We start from the raw sequence: 16,171 nt of genomic DNA on the forward strand, positions 1-16,171 counted from the left end.
TGTTTGGCTGTTACAGACCTTTTGAGAAGGTAGAATGCACAGCCTGCCACATAAATCAGCATGAGATGTTCCACAAATCAGTTCACCAGTCATTTTCCTTTCTTTCTTCCTTACTTCTTTTTTTCTTTTTTTCTTTTTTTTTCTTTTTTGCCATAGCTCTGTTGGGTAACAACTACCAATTTTATGTCCTATTCCTTAGAACTGCCAGACAATTCATGCATTATTCCTTGCTCTGGCAAGCTAAGATTGTAGAGAGAATATAGTACTCTTGATGAAGAGATTGAGTTGGAACAATTGATCATTTGGACATGGAAATTACAAGAGGACTGAGAGGGGAATACATTATGCTTATTAGTGATTTGCAACATGAACTTTGAAACCTTTGTGTCACTTTTACTTTGTGTCCCTGATTTTTCTGGAGTAACTGACTTTCAAGGTGCCTTCTGTTCCAGGGTTCTGGAATCCACTGAGATCCTCTCAACAGACACAGACAGCAGCTCAGCTGAAGACAGTGACTTTGAAGAGATGGGAAAGAATATTGAGAATATGTTACAGAACAAGAAAACTAGTTCTCAGCTCTCTCGGGAAAGAGAAGAACAGGAACGAAAGGAATTGCAGAGGATGCTTTTGGGAGAAGACAGTGGGAATGACAAAGAGAGGGGCAAAAAGGACAGGAGAGACAAAAAGGGGCTGTGTAAGTAACTGCAACAACCAGAATATGTCTGAAAAGGATGTTGAATGCTGTCAGGCTGCAATGGGTGCTGGTCCTGCCTCTCAGGAAAGTGTGGATTCCTCACAGTGTGAATGTACAGACATGCATATCTACGTCTTTTTCCTTTTCCTGAGCAGTTACTGTCTGAATGTAAGTTTAAAGTATTGTCCTTGCCTGATAGCTTTGGTTATTTTGAAGTATAAGCTCACTCTGGTATTTCTTTAGGTATTTACTTCTGCTTGTTGTTGTTGTTGTGTGTGTCCCCTCGTTTCCTCCCCCCCGCAACACTTATTTTTGAAGTAATTTTCCAAAGATGGGTTCAGAAGTAGAAGAGTGTTCTTGCAACCAGTCTGTGGTACTCTAATTGGATCTTGTGTATACGCAGCTGTATTTGTCAAACAGATAGGCACAGTACGTAGGCTGATAGCAATGTCTGTGATACTGTGTGCTGTAGCAGTGTGTAATTTGTTAATTGGAGGTAAATGAGGTAGTTGGACAGCTGCCAGACTTGGATCTGCTGTAGACTTGTGTATTTCGTGTGTTCTGAGAGACAACTTGACATGTCCCTAGCTGGCAGCAGAAGTGACCTGTGAGCGAGCTGTGTGAAGGTTGCTCATAACGTCAGTTCCTTTGCATGTGTGTGAGCAAAGTGGAGCTCTGCTGAATCTGGGTCAATGTTATTTTTGCCGTTGAAAACCCAGATTGGTAATTGTGATTTGTGGAAGATTGAAACACGTAGGTTTGCCTTAAGTTTTCTTGAATTTGTATCTTGGAAGTTTTTAAGCTAGAGCTGTCTTTACCATCTTTAATTAATAGTGTTTCTAAAGCATGGAAGAAATTAAAAGCAAATAAAACACTCTATTTTAACATCAGCTTCAGGAGCTTCAGCAAACTCTCACAAAGATGATGACACTGCCTCTGTAACCAGCCTTAATTCCTCTGCCACTGGCCGCCGCCTCAAAATCTATCGCACGTTTAGAGATGAGGATGGGAAGGAATATGTGAGGTGTGAGACAGTTCGAAAGCCCTCTGTTATTGATGCCTACTGCCGAATACGGACTACAAAGGATGAAGAGTTCATGTAAGACCTCTAAGATTTTTTTCTCCTTGCCTCGCTTTTCTTTGTCTAAGTTTTAAAATACTGGAAGTCTGATTTAGAAGCACATTCTCTTCTGTGTCTGAAGTCCTTGGAGTTTGCACTTTTGATATATGAAATTCAAAACACTGTGCAGAGTGGCACTAGGCATTCTATTTTTATGGCATCTAAAGCCATGCAGTTTTGGTTAAAGATTGAATAGATGAAATGAGGAGATTATTTTATAACCTTAATGTTATTTATAGTATGTTTATGCTAGAAAACTGTGTTTTATTGAAGTTCTGAACAACTTGAATCATGTTGGAAGCTAAAGAACTTAACCTTAGATACCCTGGCTCCTCCAGTGTTCTGTGATAGAGGTTTAAGTCCCAAGAAAATTCAGTACCAGGTGAAAGGAAAACACCTGGTAAATCATCAACTCAATTGAAAAACTGCTGTTTATTTTTGGGTTTTGTTTTTCCTCAGACGAAAGTTTGCTCTATTTGATGAACAGCACCGTGAGGAAATGCGGAAGGAGCGGCGTAGGATCCAGGAACAATTAAGACGGTTAAAACGGAACCAAGAAAAAGAGAAACTGAAGGGCCCTCCAGAAAAGAAGCCCAAGAAAATGAAAGAGCGTCCAGACCTAAAAGTAAGAGTATCCACATGTTAAGCATGCTAACGAATCTTGGGTATTGGAGAAGTGTTTTGTTCTGACTAGGGGATTTTAATGATCCTCTCTGCCTCTAGACTGGGAGTCTGTGTATAAATTCTGATCTGTCACCTTTCCTATATCTTTGTAGCTGAAATGTGGAGCGTGTGGTGCAATTGGCCATATGAGGACTAATAAGTTCTGCCCTCTTTACTACCAAACAAATGCCCCACCTTCTAATCCTGTTGCAATGACAGAAGAGCAGGAGGAAGAGCTGGAAAAAACAGTCATTCACAATGATAATGAAGAACTCATCAAAGTAGAAGGAACAAAAATTGTCCTTGGAAAGCAACTGATTGAGAGGTAAGGGAAGAAAGTTACAGATAGGTAGTAAGAAAAAACAATTTAGAGCTTAATGCAGAATATACACATGCATATTAATCACAGCATTTTGATTGTATTTTTGGTGTTGCAGCAGGTGGGATTTTGATTATGGTTTTGGTGTTATTTTGGTTGTGTCTTTGATGTTATGGCAGATGGGACCATGGCCACTACTAAGGGGGGGCTCATGGGTTTGATTCACAGCAGAGCTAGAGGAAGTTTTATACTGTTTTGTTTTCACCTAGTGCGGATGAGGTTCGCAGGAAATCACTGGTTCTGAAGTTTCCTAAACAGCAGCTTCCTCCAAAGAAGAAGCGGCGAGTAGGAACAACCGTTCACTGCGACTATCTGAATGTGAGTGAAGGTGTTCCTGAGCTGATTGTGGCATATCTGCTTCTGTTTGTATCAGCTGCTCAGTTCCTTTACTACTCCTGTGTGTCCTCAGCATGCAACTACAGACACCTACTAAATATAAAGATTTCTTTATATTAATGTTTTGCATTTTAGAGCTGCCTTAACAGTTCTGTCTCTGGTTTCTTTAGCGTCCTCATAAATCCATCCACCGACGGCGAACAGATCCCATGGTGACACTGTCATCCATCTTAGAGGGCATCATCAACGATATGAGGGATCTTCCTAATGTGAGTTTAAGTTAAGAGGCCAAAAACCTGCCTTAAGCAGCACAGCTGAAATGACACCAAACTTATGCTACCCTTTCCTCAGATGAGTGTGTCACCCCTTTTCCCCCTGCACTGACTGTGCTTCCTATAACTAAACTAGAATTCCTTGATGTTTTTATTCCTGGTTTTCTATGTTACTCTATTGCAAGTGATGGTTGGGAAAACTGAATCATGTAGGTTGTCTCAGTTGTTTACTAGGTAAGGCCTCTGAGCTTTGCGAAAGTGGTTGTGGTGTTTTAGCACAGAAAGAATCATGTATTTGCTTTATCTTTCTGCGTCAATTGGATAGATTTGGGAAATAGCTTTTCCTCAGAACTTTGTACGTTTTTCAGATTGCTCTCTGCTATTATGAGCGTGTTGATTTATCCTGCAGTCGACAGAAAATAGTTCTCAGTGTTGATGTACCACGTATGCTTAACAGGAACACTGTAAATCTTGTTCATAAATGCAACTCATGTTGTAGTCTTCCACCTACAGAAAAAACACTGATTTCTTAATGTCAGTAGATGGGCTTACATTTGTTTCATATTAAGGGAGTTATGTTTTCATTTATAAGAACAAGGAAATTATTTTAAAATACAAGAATAAAGCTTGCTTACGTATGAGCAATTCACATTAAGGTAGCATAATCAATGAAAACAAATTGCTAAGAAACTAATGCATCTTTATGTCTGTTTATTGGAGGACAACTTTATTCCAGTTCTTTTGTGTTACTTTATAATTTATTTCAGTTCAGAATCTTTTTGAGATGCAAATGTCCATATCAGAAAATAACGTTGAATAGTTCTGTATGGATACATATTCAAACCCTGGGACGTGTTTTTTCAACAAAACTAGAAAAAAATCTACAGCACTCTTTGTAGCAATATGGACTTCTTTTTGTGTGTGGCACTGGCAAAAGCTGTTAAGAGTGCTGCTCTGTTTCTTACTTCAGATTTTACCAGAAATTTGCAAAATCAAAAAGTTAAAGTGAAAATTTGTATTGAAATGAGAATTTAAAGGTGCGGTTTCTTGACTACTGTTATGCATAACCAAAAATTTCATCTGAGTCATCTGAGAATACTTATCAGAATGGTATTAAAGAACATTTTTAAGAAAAAAAATGATAGCCACCAAGGAACTGAGCTCATCCTATTTTCCTTGGTGCAATTAAAGGAGTGATTGCGTAAAAGCTTTATACGTTAGTACTTGTTAAACTATGCAAGTTAAACTGAGATTAACTGTGCTAGTACTATGTTAACAAGCGTTCCTTTTTCTCTTTTCATCCTCAGACATATCCCTTCCACACACCAGTAAATCCAAAAGTTGTCAAAGATTATTATAAGATCATTACTCGGCCTATGGATTTGCAGACATTGCGTGAAAATGTTCGTAAGCGGCAATACCCATCACGGGAAGAGTTCAGAGAACACCTGGAACTAATTGTGAAGAACAGTGCGACATACAATGGTAGGCTATTAACAACGTAGGGGAAGTCTGTTTCTGCTAATGCTTTTACTTTTAGAAATAATGGGAACAAGAGAAGAGCAGAATAAGGTAACTGTCAGATGACAACAGTAAATAACATTTTCCAGATATACCTGAAGGACTTCATAACTGTCAGTGGACTAATTCATAAATAAGAAAGTGGGCTCCATCACTGAAAAAAAATCTGAATTATGACTGTAATGTAGTAATTGAAGTTCAGTTAATAGACCTACAAATGGCTGAAGAAATCGGTGCATGCGTTAAGTCAAACTGAACTGAAGCAAGGTTCTGCATATCCCCTTAATATTGGGTGAAGCTAAAGAAAGCATCATTTTCAGTAGACTGTTATGAGCATCTTTCCTTTCTTCTTTCAAGACATGGATTGGTGGGGAGATACTTGTGAACTTATGTTCTCAATATTATGCTATATTGAAGCAAACGCTGAATCTTTGAATAGAAATGGGAATAATTCGTGCTTCTTGGAGCCATTGCCTTAGAACATGCAGCTCTGAGTATAGCTTACTGTAATGATTTTGCATTTTTTAGTTCTTAGTTGCAATTTTTCCTTATTTGGGAAGGTCAGAAAACTAGCTTAAAAAAATTAGAAGCATAGATTCTGCAGTAGAGCATGAAGCTGCTGGGAAAAAGTGCTGATTCATTGAGCAACTATAGATCAACTGTATTCCAACTGCTGATAGAAAAGTCTTTGTCCAAAAGGTATTCATTTGGCAGCTAAAAATCTCCCAGCTGTGCTGAGTCTCTCTCTGGGCTACACAGCAGTCATAGTGATACTGACAACACTGGTTTTGTGCTTTTATTGCTTCCTTGTCATTATTTTTGACAGCTAAGTCCCTGTTTTATCCTAATTACAGAGATTTTTTCATAGTTCTGTTGCAAATACTTTTTTTTTTTTTGTCTGAGGAATCATTAAATTATTTAAATATCTGTGGTTTTCTGAGTATTCCTTGAATGTCCATCTCACTTTCCTTAACAGTTCTGCTCTACTGACTGGTTTTAATGAAACAAACAGATATTTTAAGGTTTATACTCTGAAAGCTCAGAAGAGTTGGAAGGCTTAGTGGCCAGTCTTCCATAGCCACAGCTGCTTTCCCATATGGTTTCTAAAACTTAATAAAATGTATACCAGAAGTGTAAATATTTGCTACAAATAACTGTTTCCTGTCATAAAACCCATTCTGAACTTCGATAATTAAGCATATTGAGAATATATTTGAGAATAGACTGCTAACTGCAACAGAAATATAACCTTTATTCCTAAGCATTACTGGTTAATTCTTATTGTTGGTCTTTCTAATACTTTGAAATTTTACACTGTCAGAACGTATTCATTGATGTGGTTTGGTGTTTTGTTTCTTATTTTTCTCCTTTTGGGTTCTAAAAGCTTCCATCAGGGCCAGAGTTGTCTCACTGGACTTGCTGTGTATTTGCAGGGCCGAAGCACTCGCTGACTCAAATATCTCAGTCCATGCTGGACCTGTGTGATGAGAAGCTGAAAGAGGCAAGTCCTGTGAATGAGTTGAGATCAGAGTGGAGAGGGAGGGGTGGTCAGTGTCGTTGAAGATAGAGGGCATGAGTGGGCAAAAAATGGGGCTTTAAAAAGGAGACGATAAGGGAACTTTGTTTTTCATAAGGCATATTTGAATTTTTACAATTTTAAACAGTTCATGTTGGAGTCTCTCTCAAAAAATAGTTGTTCATTCGTTACTCTAGTTACTTTATCTTGTGTGCAGGCTTATATCTAGGCTGTTACCCTCTGTTAAGTACAAGGGTCTTTATAAAAAGGTGAAAGGGAATCTCTTTGTAACAGTGTTCTGATATTAACAGTTATTAACCTAGGGTCAGTCATTGGCATTCTGAATTTCTATTGCAGAAGGAAGATAAACTGGCTCGATTAGAAAAAGCAATTAATCCCCTCCTGGATGATGATGACCAAGTGGCCTTTTCCTTCATTTTGGATAACATTGTTACTCAAAAGATGATGGCAGTTCCAGATGTATGTAGCTTAACTAGAGAGAGAGTGTGTGTGTGTGTGTGCGCGTGTGATGTGCAAAATATTCTGATTATAGTCTACTGGCTGTGTAGTCTAGTGGCATATACATCTTGTGGCTGTTAATGCACTGAAAAAAAAAAAAAAAAAAAAAAGTGCTGCGTCAGGGTGCTGGCCTGTAATTTTCTGGCTGGCAGACATTCCTGTACTGACCCCATTCACTGGAGTAACGGAGCAGAAGTGAAAGCAGGGTTCCTGTCCTTTTTCCTGCTGCTCTTACTCCTTAATAATGCCTACTTCGGCCTCATTAATAGAAAGTTACTAGCTTTCATTAACAGTTTTCATTGTAGAACACATTTTTCTCTTACTGATTTCAGCACTTTCTTTTGTCAATTGCAAAGTGCTCTGTGCAGCTTGCAGGTGCAAACCAAACACAAGCTGACTTCTCATTGATCAAGTCCACCCAGTGTTGTACCAAAAAAAAACACTTTAACCAATAAAACTGATTTATCTATGATGTATACTCTGTATGAATGGAGTAAAAAGCAAGAGACTGTAGTGATTAGTCTGAATGCCTGTTCCCTTTAATACTTTGGTTCCATTCTCTGTTCATTTCATTTCTGACGTTTACAAAAATATTTTAGAATTTTCCTGTGCCATCATGCCATACTGAGCTGTACAAACTATTTATAGCCCCCTGTTGTGAGATTAGATCTGTTTGTTTACTGTACAATGATTTTTCTTGCTGAGTACTCTAGTTGTATTGTGAAAGAAGCAGTGTTAGTAAATAGAAAAATCTCTTGTATGATTATTATTTTGTATTACATATTACACTATCAAACAGGTATCAACGGGCCTAGTTAAACTAGTTACTAGTTACAACTAGTACATTTTTATTCTCTGTCTCCCCTGAAGTTAATTTATTGGATTCAAGATGCCATGTGATAAATGCTTCCCGTATGCTTTGAATGTTAATCTGTTCTGGAGACTTGCTTTATGAAATTTGTAGCTCAAATTGTAATAAATTTACATGGAAGCTTTCTAACCTTGTCTGTTTTCTTTCTTTCAGTCTTGGCCATTTCATCATCCAGTTAATAAAAAGTTTGTTCCTGATTATTACAAGGTCATTGCCAATCCAATGGATCTGGAGACCATCTGCAAGGTGTGTAGCATGAACTGAACAGGCACTTGAGAAATGTTTAGACTTGATTACTTACTGGGTGACGATCTCTTGCAGAATATCTCCAAACACAAGTACCAGAACAGGGAGACTTTCCTGGATGATGTTAACCTCATCCTTGCCAACAGCATTAAGTACAATGGTAGGTGGTGAAAATAAGGCTTCACCCTTCTTCCGTCCTTAAATGAATATATCTGAGCACCTGTTTTCTAGTGTTGTCAAAGCCTGAAACTATAAATCCTGAGCTTGATTGCTTCTTTCCTTTCTTGCTGAGAAAGGAGATGCTTAAAGAGTAATGTTTTTGCTGTCACATGGTGCCTTATTTACTATTTTGCTCTTTGGGGTAGTTACATTTTGGAAGGATTTCCTGCTTATGCACTACACGTTTCTCTTTAAGTGATTTGTTTCTGGGAATTTACTTGAAGCTGACATGGTACAACTTTCCCAAATAATATTTTTAATGCTGGAACAAACTGGTTGCTCTTTGTTAGCAGAATGTGAACCCTGCCTTATGTTTCTCCTTAAATCAGAAAGTGGTGGGATTTAGGGACCTGTCTTATCAGAGCTGTGTAACCAAAAACAGTCTTTCTGTCTCACCAGCTGGCACTGAGCAAATGTCAGAATGCATAAAGAGATTTGTTTATTACTACAGGGCCAGACAGTCAGTACACAAAAACAGCCCAGGAGATCGTAAACATCTGTTATCAAACTTTAGCTGAGGTATGTGGACGAGTCTATTGTAATATTTTTGTATGTTTGAGTTTTCTGTTCTGTAACCTTAGCAAACTTCTTTGGTCTTAGTACGATGAGCACCTGACTCAACTTGAGAGAGACATCTCTACTGCTAAGGAAGCAGCGCTAGAGGAGGCAGATCTGGAAAGTCTTGATCCTATGACCCCTGGTCCCTACACTCCACAGGCAAGTGACCACACAAAGTTTTCATTTTTTTGTTTGTTTGTTTCTATGTTTTTAAGTTTCAGTTTCCTGAATATTTGATCTTGAGGTGCTTCTTGTTTACTGTTCTCAATCAGTCTGCAGTATATCTTTTAGGCTTTTTTTTTTTTTTTTCCTTTAGTTCTTATTCTTGACTTGGGCTGTTTAGCTGTTTTTAAAACCATCAGCAAAAATTTTCTTTCACTTGGAATGACAGACTCATTCCTGAAAAACAAAATTGCCTTTGTGGTATCAAGGGCAACTTAAATTCTTATTGCTGAAAATGCTTATTGCTTCTCTGATTTGGAATCTGCCTGATAAATTAGGAAACAGTTCAGGGAATGTCATCCTAGTGTCTGAGGCGTGTCTTTTGTTTCTTCAGAAAAACTATTGAAGTTCACAAGCCCTGGATGATTGGTCTGCTAATATCTGAATGATCAAAATCTGAATGTTGTATTCCCAGTGTAGGAAGGCAAAGCTTTCGTTGTAGTTATTCTGTATGTACCACCTGTGGATGACTAATTTTTCTATTCTGTGCATGTCTGATGCGATTACATCTGGAAAGTTGCATTTAATTTTAGTTAAGTCAGAGCAGAAAAGAAGGTCTTGATGTTCAAGAACAATTTAAGGACCTATGAAGGTTATGTTTAAGAAAAACAGGTTTAAAATTTTTATAGGCAATACATATACAAAGGTTACATGGCTGGAGCCAGAATAGCAGTCTAAAATTTGTGGGTAATATTTAGTGTAACCAGCCTTTCCCACCAAAACAACCAACAAAAAATACAAACACAACCCACGTCACCAACAAAAACAAACAAAGTAAGTGCCATTCAAGAAGCTAGAAGGAAATTGCTAGGAATGATGATTTTATTTAATGGGGTGGGAATACTGAAACTGAGTGACGCAGAAAAGACCTCCTGGGCAGTGCGAAGTGCCAGGCAGCAACGGAGTCTTTGGAGATTAGTTGTTGGAGCAATACTGATGCATTTCAACCAAGATTAAACGGAATGGAGAACTATCCCGATGCCTCAGAGAAACAGGGGCTAAAATAGCATTCTCCTCTCCGTCTGATGGTTTCCTTCCCACGAGCAGTGTTATCTGTTCTGATTTTTTTCCAAGTTGGTGATCAGGAGAGAGGAAGAGAGGCCTGAGCAGTGAATTGCTTATTAGTTGTCTTTTCTCCTGCTCCGTCTCTGAGAGCTCCTTCTCTCTGCTTGCTGAAACAAGCGCCTCCCCTGAACTTGTCATCTGATGGCCACCCTTTCCCCGTGCTTCTTGGCTGAAGGTACATTCCTGCTTCCCACACTCCCAAACTTGTCACAGATGGCAGGTCTGCTGATGGTTGCTTGGCTTTCGTTCAAGTGTAGTTGTGATGACTAATACTTATCTCCCCATATGTGTCTTCAGGAGCTGGACTCCAGGATATAAAAAGCAAATACAGCAAGTAGAGAGCTGTCTATGGTTTACATGTCTGTTTAAATTCTTAGGAAGCCTGTTTTGCCTAATTTAAATGGTATTACTTCTGCTTTTAACATTTTTAGGATTGTCATGATATTTAAACTGTGTATTTAAAAGGGCATTGCATCAAAATCCTAATCAGTAGTTCCTCATTAACTGTTCGAAGGTCAAATTGAATGCAAACTACAGGCTTCTAGAGCACTTTATCCAACCCCCTGGTTGTCTCTCATGTTAGTTTTAGGGAATCTTGAGACAGTGATTTACACAGAATCGATTGAAAGTTGAAGCTCTGCTATTTCAATATGTGATAAAGTATTTTTTTTCCAGTTCCGATAGCAGTGTTTGTGGTTACACCACTTCCATTGTAGACACATAAAAAGGGCCATACTGAGTCAAACCAAAGGTTGATGTAATCGAGTCTTCTGTCTCTGGCAGGGACCAGAAGTAAGTGGATGTGAAGGTACGGTGGTGATTCTTCTTACAGTGAGGCCCTTCTGGCAATTGGCAGCTCAGGCACCTTAAACTGGAGTTGTGTCTGGACCAGTCTTTATGAGCTGCAGAGAGGCCTATTCTCTATAAACCTGTCTAATCCTTCTGGAGTCCATTTACAATTCTGGCCTCTGCAGGACTGCACTGCATAGAAGTACTGCCTTCCATTTTAAAATCTGTTATTTGGCAAACTTCAAACCTGAGGTTGAGAGCCATGCGTTTTACCATCTTTGATCTTCTAAGGATAAACGTTTATTTTGTTGAACCTGTGTTTAGTAATATAAACACTGGAAAACAAACACACTTTGCATTTATTTCTGAAATCCCAGTCTTGCCTCTCTAGATAGTATTTTAGTGCCACTTCAGTGTCTGAGAACATTATATGTCCTGCTTCCGTGTGTTGGCCACCTCATTTGTATGATACCGTTTCCTCAGGATGCTTCAGTCTGTCAAGATGAGAGCAATTTGCCTGCTATGGACACTCCTTTCACAACCCCGGAGAAGCGAGGAACTCAGAATCCTCCATTTTTTCCTGTGCTTGGAGAGTTGGGTTGTATAAGGAAATTACTGAAAGGAGGCAACTACTTGGTAGGAAACAGGTGACAAAAATCATCAGGCTTCCCGAGCAGAAAAGGGAACCTGTTTCCAAAGCTGTGTAATTTCCTTCATTTTGAGTGCTCTGATGGGAAAGCAAACAAGTAAAGAGCACTGGGAAATTTGACACTGTAAAAGAATCTGCCTAAGGCCAGATATTTGTTTGCTTCACTACTTCTGGGAGTAGAAACCTGGTGACTCACACTGCGGAGTGCTAATATGCAATCCCTTATTGATTCTGAATAGGGAAATAGTGAAGTGTATCCTACAGTTTTGGAGGACGATAATTAGCTTACTGTGGTTTCATCCTGTGGTGATTACAATCTGTACAAACACCTAGGAAGAGATAGGTGTAGGCTGCCACTATAGATACATTCTTGTAAAATAAAAAAAAAAAGGCAGGTTAAAGGTATTAAATCACCACAAATGAACTGGTTACAGTAACCATAGAATATTTTTCTTAGTGTTTACTCTGTATGTTAGAGGAGAAGGACTAGCAGAAGGAGATAAAGTAATACAGGCATGAAAATTAAATGATCAGGAGGAGAAAGGAGGTGAGGAGGGCCATGAGATTGAAGCTGGTACCATAAAGACTAGGGGAGCTGTTCTGAGCAATCCAGACCAATAGATATTGAATATGAATGGTTCCATTTATTATTTCAGTTGTCTGTGGCTTTGAGAATGCCTTCTAGATTTGGAAGTTCTTCAAGTGTTCTGTAGATTTCCAGTTTAAAGTCTTTAGGACAGAGTCTGCATTTCCTTTCTACCTTGAACTCGTGGTGACTGGGGGAAGAATGGAAGAGAAGGGCAGGAGAAAAATTGTTGGAAACTGATGTTCGTTTTGAAAATATCCCACAAAAACATTCACTTTTTAAGATCTAGTGATCTTTTCCAAAAATAGGCTAGGTAAACAAAGAACTTGGACACTTTTAAGGCTGGAAACCTCCTTTTCGCAGATGAGCACATCAGGTAAAGGTGTGTGGAGACTGTGTGCTCTCTGATCTTGGAATAAAGAGAGAGGGTCCTTGCTCTGAGAGTGAGATAAATACATATTTCCCCCCACCTTCCCACCTCCCTTGTTTCCCTACCCATCACCGTGGTCTGGATGTCCGTCATACCCTTTGGCTTGTGTCGAATAGCACCTTCCTCAATGGTATTGCTATTTGTGTTCCCCATTCAGATGCGCCAGGGGCGAGGTAGGCTGGGCGAGGAAGACTCTGACGTAGATATTGAAGGGTTTGATGAGGATGATGATGGGAAACCTAAGACTCCAGCCCCAGTGAGTATATTTCCAGAAACCCAGCCAGTCTATGTGTTGACTTGTGTCCTTGTGGTGGAAGTCTCCATAGAATAAGGGTTGTCTTCTGTGTCTGGCACCCTGAAAGACAGCAGTATTCATAGCAATAGCTAGACACTTAACTGTAGTGTTAAATGTTAGCATTATGAAGTGAGAGAATACTTCGGAGGGAACTGTGTGATAAATAGGAGGCATGTGCTGGAAGTGGCAGTAGTTTATATGTTGCTTGATCTTCACTGTCCCTGTGCTGTATGACCTAGGAAGTTGAAGATGCAGATGGTGACCTTGCTGATGAAGAAGAAGGATCAGCCCAGCAGCCTCAGGCCAGCGTCCTCTATGAAGACTTGCTCATGTCAGATGGAGAGGATGATGATGACGGGAGTGATGAAGAAGGAGATAATCCTTTCTCGTGTATGTTTCCTTTGCTATATAAAAAAGGTTGAATAGGAACTGGTCATTCACAAACCCAGCTAATCTTCTTTCCTTACCATCACAAAGGCATACAGCAGAGGGCAGAAAGCAAAATAGGGATATGTAGGCTATGTGGTCTCGTAGGAAAATTATTATGGTTCTAGTAGTGAATATTATTAGGGGATGATGGTGGAGAATTGTTCAGAACTGACAAGTAGACCAGGCCTTTTGAGTAGTGGGGGTAATTAGGTTGTTTCTGAATGTCAGAAATGGGTATGACCTCCCGGATACCATTTCTAGTACATTTTCAATAAACTGCTTTGTATACATTCCTTACAGTCAATATTGGATCCTTTCCAGAAAGACGATGTGTATGTAACTGACAGAACAAACCTGTTGATTTATCACCAAATGTCGGTTTATTACACAGCTATCCAACTGAGTGAGAGTGGCAGCGATTCAGATGTGGAGACCAATCCAGTGAGACCAAAACAACCTCACGTTCTTCAAGAGAACACACGAATGGGCATGGACAATGAAGAAAGCATGATGTCTTATGAAGGTGATGGTGGGGAGACATCTCAGGTTATGGAGGACAGTAATATCAGGTAATTAAAGCTAAGAATCTTATTAAAGCAATTCTTTCTTCAAAACAAAATTGTTCTCTTAAAGGTTTCTGAAGTGTTTATTGTGAAAAGCTGAAGAATATCTTGTTGTTTAAGTGATTCCATTACTGGTTTTAATGTTGCAGCCATAATTGCAATTTACTACTTATTGACAGAACTTTGCTTTTGCTGTTAGACTCTAATGAAAAAACTTAGTTAATTAAAATAATAGTGTTTTTTTCTTGTAAGTTAAATAACTTCCATAGTGTTTTTTGAAAGCAGTGCAAATAAAGCTTTTTATAGATTGTCTCAGAAACTGAGATGCCTTTGAAGTTAAAAGGTGATTTAGCTGATTAACTGATTAACTTCACGTTTGTTTTTTTCCTCTAAGAATAAGCATTTCCTTCCTTGAAAGGAATATGCATGTCCAAAAGAACAGGAATAACGCATATTCTGTAATTTGGAAGGAGTTCCACTCTTAGAAAATGACAAGGACAGCTTTATTTTCTGCGCTGTCTTGAGAAAGTACTGACTTACTCTTCCTTGTTTGGCTGTGCTGTAGCATATTAGCATTAGATTCTCTGTTCATTTTTTCACTCGTGGAATTCAGTACCTTAATGTTGTTATTGATACTTGCCTAAGATAATTATATGGGCAAGCTCTCTCATAACAGAGATGATCAAGACCTGCTCTTAAGAGTAGTTATGCTGGGTCAGGCAAATGATCTGTCCAGCCCAGTACCTTGACAACAGCCAGTAGAAGAGGCTGGAGAGGATGTGAACGTGCTCTGCTCTGGTGGTGATTGTTATGCTGTCTGCCTTTTTGTCTCTAGTAACGGTGACAGATGGAAGGTTTTGGAGCAATCAGTTGCATTTCCTACCCTGAGTATATCAAAGTGGGGTGAGGATGCCAGTAGAGAATTGTTTCGTCAGAACTGGTTTTTATTTTTAAAAACTGGCCAAACAGAATTAAAGTACGCAGTGGTTCCAGGTGTTCCACAAGGACCTGAGGCCAGGGACCTTTTACAGAACTTAGATAGAAGTTAAATGGAGAATTGCTGATATGAAATTATGGTGTAATAAGTGTATGTTGTTTCTTCTAGCTATGGCAGCTATGAAGAACCAGACCCTAAATCCAACACAAGAGATACTAGCTTCAGCAGTATCGGAGGATACGAGATCTCTGAAGAAGAGGAAGAAGAAGAGGAACAGCGTTGTGGACCAAGCGTATTAAGTCAGGTCCACCTGTCTGAGGATGAGGAAGACAGTGAAGATTTCCATTCCATTGCAGGAGACAGTGACTTGGACTCAGATGAATAACCTAAGGAAAATCCTTTTCCCTGAGATGATGGTCATCTCGGGCTGCTCTTGGCTCCAGTGTTTCTATTGTCCCAGTTTGGTACAAGGAGCAATGTGGTGCAGACTGTGTTAACAAGAAGTAGCCTTTTTTATATATTTTAATCAGTTACAGAACGTGAGGCTGAGTAAGTACGTGGTGAAGAATGATCTTTATATAAGCACGTCCTGCTGAAGTACTGGGTTGTGCCCTTTCGTAGTTCCAGAATCCAGATGAAGACTTCATGAATTTGTTCTTCATTTTTAATAGATGTAAAATAATTTATCATAAAAACTAGCCTGTTGAATTCATGCATTGTTCATCGGGGGGAAAAAAATGGTTGCTCTGAGTAAAATTCATGCTGTTGTTTTGATAAACAATTGTAAAACGTTTCTTGTATCTTAAAGGGAAAGCTTTTGTTTGGGAGCACAATACGGACGCGCTAACAGCTTATCCCGGGCTGGTTTTGGTAATTGCTAAACCGCCTTGAGTGCTTCAGTGAACAGCTGCCCTATTTTTTTTTTTTTTGTAAGTTGCAATTAGTCCCAGAAATCAGACTTTGCTAATTCGAGTCTTCAGCACTTCTCGGGCTACTTGCGTGCCCAAAATAGCTCTCATTACATGATTCCCGGGAGCCAGCCTCCTTATTTTTAGCCCTCCCAAAACAAAGGCCGTGTACAGAGCCGGCTCGGGCCATGTAAATAAAGACTCCAGACGCTCTCAAGCTTTGCTCCTTTTATTATTGTGACACCTCCTAACACCCCTCGGGGCTGCTGGGGCTGGGGCAGGGGCTCGGAGCCCCCCGGCTCCCCTCAGGGATCCCCTCAGGGCGGGCGGCGGCCCTGAGGCGCCCCGGCCTCGCCTTCCCGGCGTGCCCCGCCTGCGCGCAGG

General features: G+C 39.5%; 1 protein-coding gene across 10 annotated transcripts in view; it reads left to right on the top strand.

The window, feature by feature from the left end:
- Positions 1-16,004, top strand: part of TAF1 (TATA-box binding protein associated factor 1) — a 29,790-nt gene extending 13,786 nt beyond the window's left edge. For 3 of the 10 annotated variants that reach the window (XM_084534510.1, XM_084534513.1, XM_084534514.1), the window contains 17 exons: positions 453-694; positions 1,586-1,793; positions 2,274-2,439; positions 2,591-2,802; positions 3,066-3,174; positions 3,363-3,461; positions 4,772-4,949; positions 6,419-6,486; positions 6,859-6,981; positions 8,045-8,137; positions 8,213-8,297; positions 8,808-8,875; positions 8,957-9,073; positions 12,813-12,911; positions 13,190-13,340; positions 13,771-13,948; positions 15,048-16,004. In XM_084534510.1, coding sequence (XP_084390636.1) covers positions 453-694; positions 1,586-1,793; positions 2,274-2,439; positions 2,591-2,802; positions 3,066-3,174; positions 3,363-3,461; positions 4,772-4,949; positions 6,419-6,486; positions 6,859-6,981; positions 8,045-8,137; positions 8,213-8,297; positions 8,808-8,875; positions 8,957-9,073; positions 12,813-12,911; positions 13,190-13,340; positions 13,771-13,948; positions 15,048-15,264 — 2,413 coding nt within the window. In that variant the 3' untranslated portion in view covers positions 15,265-16,004. Of the gene's footprint in view, positions 1-452; positions 695-1,585; positions 1,794-2,273; positions 2,440-2,590; positions 2,803-3,065; positions 3,175-3,362; positions 3,462-4,771; positions 4,950-6,369; positions 6,487-6,858; positions 6,982-8,044; positions 8,138-8,212; positions 8,298-8,807; positions 8,876-8,956; positions 9,113-11,473; positions 11,555-12,812; positions 12,912-13,189; positions 13,341-13,770; positions 13,949-15,047 lie in introns of those variants that run through there. The other 7 variants (XM_084534515.1, XM_084534511.1, XR_014697557.1 and 4 more) reach the window with 6 other exon arrangements.
- Positions 16,005-16,171: the final 167 nt, after the last annotated feature.

The sequence above is a fragment of the Aythya ferina genome (assembly GCF_964211825.1).
Source record: "Aythya ferina genome assembly, chromosome: 13".
Taxonomy (NCBI): Eukaryota; Metazoa; Chordata; class Aves; order Anseriformes; family Anatidae; genus Aythya; species Aythya ferina.